The 7,523-nt window shown below is 38.1% G+C and overlaps 1 protein-coding gene across 2 annotated transcripts in view; it reads left to right on the top strand.

Moving 5' to 3' along the window:
* The window catches only part of LOC106868859 (uncharacterized), a 42,209-nt gene that overhangs the window by 10,020 nt on the left and 24,666 nt on the right, over positions 1-7,523 (top strand). For both annotated transcript variants that reach the window (XM_014914304.2, XM_052977393.1), the window contains 2 exons: positions 442-487; positions 5,463-5,504. In XM_014914304.2, the coding sequence (XP_014769790.1) occupies positions 445-487; positions 5,463-5,504 (85 nt within the window). In that variant the 5' untranslated portion in view covers positions 442-444. The remainder of the gene's footprint in view (positions 1-441; positions 488-5,462; positions 5,505-7,523) is intronic.

Raw genomic sequence — 7,523 nt, 5'->3', positions numbered from 1 at the left:
TTAAATACGCTTTACATCGCTTAATCAGCCAAAGGAGTAAATATAAACAACTGAATACTTGTCAGTGATTGGTTGAAATTATCGAAATAAGACAATTTTTTACATGAAATAAATTCGAATACAAAAATATTTTTCTGTTCTATAACACAAAATAGATAAGTATACGAAGTTTGAAAGTCTTTCCGTACCAAAAACACTACGTAAAACATTAATGAAAAATGTGACCCTCGTTTTAAAATAGATCCACTAATAATAATAATAATAATAATAATAATAATAATAATAATTAATAATAATCTTTTCTACTATAGGCACAAGACCTGGAGTTTTAGGGCAGGGAAATAGTCGATCACATCGACCCCTGTGCTTGATTGGTACTTGTGCCAAAATTTGAAACCAATAAAATAAAATATTTTGATTTTTGAGCATTTTTTCTTTCAGATCATGCAAACGCTAACAATGAGTCTATTTCTTGTTTTATTCTTCTGTAAGTATTATTTTGGTAATATCTTTAATCTTAAAAATTGCTCAATTTTAACCTATTTTCATACTTTTCAAACTTTATTTTCATACTTTTTTAACCTTATTTTTTACTTTTATTGACAAATTTTAACCTCATTTTAACCTTATTATTATTAATAAATCTATAAACAGTAGAGAGTTCACTCTAGTTCTGATTACTTTATGATATACGTGTATTATCAAAATAATTTTTAAAAATTACTTTTGTGGAAATTTATTATAGCACAATACGGTATAATGCTTTATATTTGTAGACAAAAACTTCCAGTCAAGGATTTTTTTTCAGCATAAAAAAACTGCGTTCTGCAGCAGCTGATGTCGCTTGACATTGTCTCAGACCTCCATACTCCAAGGGTGAAACGTTGGGGTCCATTAGTTAAATTGAGATAGTTTTTTATTGAATCTAAAATCAATGTAATTTATAATGCAACGTGGGTCTTTGTTGACTTTCAATTCTTTGGGGCTTTTGTAAGCATCATAGATAGTGAAGGCCGTTCAAAATCAACTTTTTCAACTACAGATAGTTTAAACTGATTTTGATGAAGTTAGTTCTGATCTCAGGATTTCGCACAACTTCTTTCGCTCTCTGTACCAAAATGCCTTTGTCCTCAAAACTCTCTACAATTTTTGTAACTTCTGTAAAGTTCTTGGCATAGAAATTGCAGGCACCGAACATGCTAGCAACTGCATCTAGTTACAAGTAGCTGAGTGGTGTATCCAATTGTTTTGAATTGCTCTCAACGGTGTTTGATTTTTTACAGTAGGAGCCTTGACGGTGACAATCAGGCAACCGACTGCAGGATAGAAAGCCAGCGGCGAGCTGGCAGAAACATTAGCACACCAGGCGATAATGGTTAGCGCTATTTCGTCTACCATTACGTTCTGAGTTCAAATTCCGCCGAGGTCGACTTTGCCTTTCATCCTTTCGGGGTCGATAAATTAAGTACCAGTTACGCACTGGGGTCGATGTAATCGGCTTAACCCGTTTGTTTGTCCTTGTTTGTCCCCTCTATGTTTAGCCCCTTGTGGGCAGTAAAGAAATAAGAAAGCCTTTACTTTTAGAGCACAACTGTATAGCAGGTTACGTGGAAGAGCTTAGGGTACATAACATGCACTGTTTCTCCAGCAGTTACCATAACATGCACCTTTAATGTTTTTGCCCGCACACATTGTTTCAGGGTTTCGATAGCAGTTTAGAACCCTTTCTTTTCTGTTCGGCATTTTGCATCAAGATATGCCCTTGTACCTTTTTTTAGCATTTTCCACTGCCTTTTGGATGATTCTTCTATCCGACTCAGATCTTTACGTAAAGTTTTAATGTCGCCTTCAGTTCTCCGCTTCTACCATGGCTCCTTCCGTCCATCTGCTTTTCTCTTTTTCTTTCCAACCAGTTCACCTATCAAAATTGAAATGGATCTGATCAAGTCCCTTGTTCCCGTTAGATCTTTTACTAGAATGTAGTTCAGGATTTCATCAACGTTTTGGGTCGCACGTTTCACTTTCTTCTGGTCAAAACTTCTCAAATTCACCGGCTTGGTCTCTGTTATATCCTCGTGTCTTATCCTGAGGTTTCTCAGTTATATCCTCTCGTTATACAGGGTTCTGCACATTATATTGATTAGACGGCCTCTCCTCTACTACAACTTCACCTTGCCTACGCATTCGCCGATATTCACCTACGTTTTTCTCCTCGAGGTTATCAGCACTACAGATGTGTTTCTGACTGTCTGAATCTAGGCCTCATTAGGAAAGCCAATATTTCAAATTATTCTTATTTGATTCATTAGCCCATTTTCAATAATCTGGAATATGCCCAGCTGGTTCCAAAGTTCTAATGATCTTTTCCCGACAGTTTTACATTTACCGTTATTCTTGTCTAGCAAGACTTGTTCATGGCATTAATTGCCTTTTTGTTCATATCGACAGACCACTTGCGTTTTCGAGCGCGTTGCATATTTTGACCAGGAAAAGGACTACAGCCGTTTGAAGCAAAATGTTCGGCAAGTTCTGTCAAACTACTGTTATTGTGCCTGACGTTGAATAATAATAATAATAATAATAATAATAATAATAATAATAATAATAATAATAATAATAATAATAATTGTCGGAGTCTTGGAAACAGTGAGTAAAAATCTTCAGAAGTACATGGAACAAATTGGGGCTGCAGTAAGGGTGTTACCTTAGTTCAATGGTAATAAACAGCTGGTACCGTAGTACATCTCCAGTGTTAGAAGCTGTGCAAAGACAATAAATAATAATAATAATAATAATAATTACAGGCTGATATCTTGCTTGCCACTTTTCCAGATGTACGGACATCTGGAAAAAAATGGAGTCGTGCCACATGAGCAGAAAGGTTGCAAGCGTAAGTGCAGAGGTACCAAGGATCAACTCCGGAAAACTAACTTAGCCATATCATGGATCTATTATCAAAAGGCGTACGATATGATCCCACATTCTTGGATTATGGAATTTATGAACGTATTTGGTATTGCATTGAATGTTGAGCGATTAGTTGGAAAATGTATGGCAAAGTGGAGGACGAAACTGACAGTATATGCAAGAAGTTTAGGGACCGTAGAAATCAGGAGAGGCATCTTCCAAAGGGACTGCCTGTCCCCACTGATACTTGTACTGTGCATGATACCACTAACACTGATTTTGGGAAAAGCAAAGGCTGGGTATGTATTCAAGAGCTGCAAACAAAAAGTCAATCATTTGTTATTCATAGATGACCTCAGACTTTATGGTAAAGATGAATCCCAAGTCAGTTTCCTCGTTGATGCAGTGAATACTTTCAATGCTGATATCAGAATGTAGTGTGGACTGAAAAATGTGTGGTGTGTTAGTCTTGAAGAGATGCAAAATCAAATGTATGGACGGGCTAGCGATACCATCGGGGGAGGTTATGAAGCAGATAGAAGAGACAGGCTATAAGTACTTGGGGATATTGGAAATGAATAAATTGATGGAGAAAGAAATGACAGAAAAATTTAAGGTGGAGTACTTGTGTAGTCTGAGACTGATCCTTAAGTCGAAATTAAAGGGACGGAATAAGATTGAAGCTATAAACACCTGAGAAGTTTTATTACTTAGATATGGAGCAGGGTTAATCGCATGGACAGCAGACGAACTAAACAGCTTAGACAGAAAAACAAGAAAGTTGCTGACTAGATGTGGGATATTCCACCCAAAAAGTGACAAAGACAGGCTACGTACCAAGAAAAAGAAGAGGAAAAGGACTGATTGTATGCGAACACAGCATTAGATCAGAAGATAAAGCTCTGTATAAGGACTTGAGAATGAATGAAGCTGAAAATAGGTGGATAAAGAAAAGAATACCTGGACAATTTCATAGGAATGTTGAAGATAAGATAAACAGCGAAAAAAGATGGCTGTGGATGACTAAAAGTGATTTAAAACCAGAAACGGAGGCTCTAATCTGTGCTGCCCAAGAGCAAGCGTTGAGAACCAGTTACATCAAATACAGAATGGACAACACATCAGAAAGTGATAAGTGCAGGATTTGTGGACAAAATGGCCACTAGCCCAGAAAGAATATAAGAGAGGTCATGACAATATAGCAAAGATTGTCCATTGGACACTGCAACAAGTATGGACTTGATAGAGCAAAAAAGTGAAACGAACATAAACCCGAAGGCATCATTGAAAATGATAATGTAAAGATCCTATGGGATTTTATGATTCAGTGCGACCATGAGATATAGAATAGGAAACCAGACATAGTGTCAATTGAGAAAGAAAGTAAACAATGCTGGATCATAGATATAGCACGCCCAGCTGACAACAAGGTATGCGATAAAGAAGAAAGAAAAGTCGATAGATATGACAGGTTAGCTTGGGAGGTTAAACAGTTGCGGTCGATGAAAAGGGTAGTAGTAGTACCAATAATTGTCAGAGCCCTGGAAACAGTGAGTGAAACTCTCGAGAAGTACATGGAACAAATGGGAGCTGCAATAAGGGTGGGGCACTTGCAGCAAACAGCACTGGTTGGAACCGCTCGAATACTCCGGATGGTGCTCAAAAAATAAGGGGTATTACCTTAGGTCACTGGTAGTGACCAGCTGACACTGTAGTCTGTCTCCAGCGTTAGAAGCTGTGCAAGGACAATAAATAATAACATTAAATGGTATGAGCATGTGTCTAGTAATGTGCTAGAAAGTAAGAAATATAAGATGTTGTGCGACATTGTAATAGAAGCCAGAAGGCCTGGTTTAGCAGCAGCAGCAGCAGTAGCAGCAGTAGACAAAGAAAACAGAAAGTTCCAGGTAATTGACTTTACAGTTCCAAATGTTTGAAAATGTCAATATGAGAGGTAAAGGGAAAATAAGAAAGTATCAGGAACTAGACATTGAGTTACAGAGACTATGGAAAGTGCGGGTAAAATGTATCCTTGTAGTTATAGGTGCATTAGGAACTATCCCTAAAGATCTGAACAGATGGATAGAGAAAATAAGCATGAAAGTTAATTTTGTGCAGCCCCAGTAAAGTGTTATTAAGGACAGCTGGGATACTTCGCTCTTGGCATCTAAGGTTACTTGTTGTAGCCCGATGTTAGGGATTCTTCCTTTTCAACAGTTTAATCTGTATGAAATAATAATGATAATAATAATAGCATCAAGAGGGATGTGAAGGATATCGGAATAGAGTACCCAAGTAGAGCTGTTGCCAAAGGTTTGCCTTCTTGGCATGGCCAGAATCATCAGAAAAGTACTAGATAGTTGAAAAAAAAATAACAGGTAGCATGGTACTGTAGGTTGCAGTCAAACCTTTTGTAACAACTCTGCTAGCTATACTATCTCTCTATATAATGTTTCATTGTATCTATTGTGACATGTTGGATTGTTGTGACAAAAAACAGAACAACTCTCCAATTTATTAAATATAAAAACTGAAATCAAAATTATCTTTTACAGGTGCAATGTGTGAAAGTATAGGACATGACATTGTTCCAAATGGTAATTATATTTTCCAAACATTTACTGATTTTAAACTATGTGTTATCTTTTCAAACATGTGAGGTAGTATTTATACCCAATTAAATGTAGATGTTTTGTTAGATCAAACTATACTGCCGTAGATACCATGACAGAAACTCTCATATTAGCTGTTATGTATCACCAGTAATCCCTGGTTCAAAGAAACTAATTTCCAGTCATAGTCCACAACAGTTGAGTGTCTTATAGTGTTATCCACAATATTCTCGATTCAATGTATGTTATTCAAAATGGCCACTCTCTCTCTCTCCCTGAACATCAAATGCGCATGCCCTTTATATCAAGGGAGGTCACTCAAATCATAGCGCAATTTGCATAACATTCACTTCCTCCTAAAAAAAAATATAGGTCAAGCCTTTCCGGGGCTTTCCGAATTCTTTGAGGGGATTCTTCTTTTTGTTTTAGAGGGTTATCTCTAGGAGGCGAAGATATTTCAGTTAGAACTCTGTCTGGCTCTTGAGGGACCACAAATGCCTGGGTTAAGTCATCAGTTGGGTTCAATTTTTCCTGATAATGCTAATTGTTTTGTAGATACTGTGGTTTTGTGACCATCTGGCTAACGAATGTGAGCGCATTGGGGATTGGCTTCGATCAAATCAACTTGGTCAACGATAGAGTCATACTTGCTAATGCGATTGTTTCTTTGCACAAGTACAGGTCCTGGGTTGAGAAGTCATGATGACATAGATGTTCCTGCAGCTGAACGTCTTTGATAGTTAAAGAGACGTTCATGAGGAGTGGCATTGATGGACGTACAAAGTAGAGATCTGATTGAATGCAACACATCTGGAAGACCTGTTTCCCATGAAGATACTGGAAGGGCTCGGGTTTTCAAAGAGAGTAATACTGACTTCCAAATAATACCATTCATTATATCTTCCTACTTGACTGTTCCCGGTGGGATTGTACGGTGTTGTCCTACTTGTTGCAATGCCCTTACTAAGGAGCCATTCTCTCAATTTTGTAGACACGAAGGCAGTTCCACAGTTGGAATGTACATAAGGCGCAGGAGTGGCTGTGTGGTAAGTAGCTTGCTTACCAACCACATGGTTCCGGGTTCAGTCCCACTGCGTGGCACCTTGGGCAAGTGTCTTCTACTATAGCCTCAGGCCGACCAAAGCCTTGTGAGTGGATTTGGTAGACGGAAACTGAAAGAAGCCCGTCGTATATATGTATATATATATGTATGTGTGTATATGTTGTGTATCTGTGTTTCTCCCCCCCAACATCACTTGACAACCGATGCTGGTGTGTTTAGGTCCCCGTCACTTAGTGGTTTGGCAAAAAGAGACCGATAGAATAAGTACTAGGCTTACAAAGAATAAGTCCTGGGGTCGATTTGATTCGACTAAAGGTGGTGCTCCAGCATGGCCGCAGTCAAATGACTGAAACAAGTAAAAGAATAAAAGAATAAAAGAACTGGGCATACCGAAAACTGAAAACAAGTCTGTAAAACATTTTATCACAGTCTGAGCTGATGTGTCAGATAATCAAACGGAAACTGAGAATATTCGTCAACAATTGTTAGAAGATAAGGATGCTTCGTGGAAGGAATCGGGCCACTTATGGCTGGCAGGCATCATCAGCGATACTTTGCATTCCTTGTTGCATCAATGTCCAAGAATTCCAGGGTGCACGTTGGGTATATATTAAAGATTAATAGAGAAGACGGTGTGTACCAAAAAGCAATTTATTATTACAGTTGTTCCGTTTTCATGATGCACTGCTCCCTAGTGAGTGTGGAACGGTGCAATAACATCAGATGCAACATACAGTGTAAAGAAGACTCCTCATGTGGCATAATATGCTTTTGAGTGCGGGGATTTACATCTCTTGCGGATTTTTCCAGCAGCGGTAATCACACGTGCGAAGGGCTGGCCGCCATATATTTATATAAATATATATAATATATATTTGATACATAAATATTGTGTGGTAAGTAGCTTGCTTACCAACCACATGGTTCCGGGTTCAGTCTCA

This window comes from Octopus bimaculoides, chromosome 28 (assembly GCF_001194135.2).
Source record: "Octopus bimaculoides isolate UCB-OBI-ISO-001 chromosome 28, ASM119413v2, whole genome shotgun sequence".
Taxonomy (NCBI): domain Eukaryota; kingdom Metazoa; phylum Mollusca; class Cephalopoda; order Octopoda; family Octopodidae; genus Octopus; species Octopus bimaculoides.
This window is presented reverse-complemented; position numbering and strand designations above follow the sequence as displayed.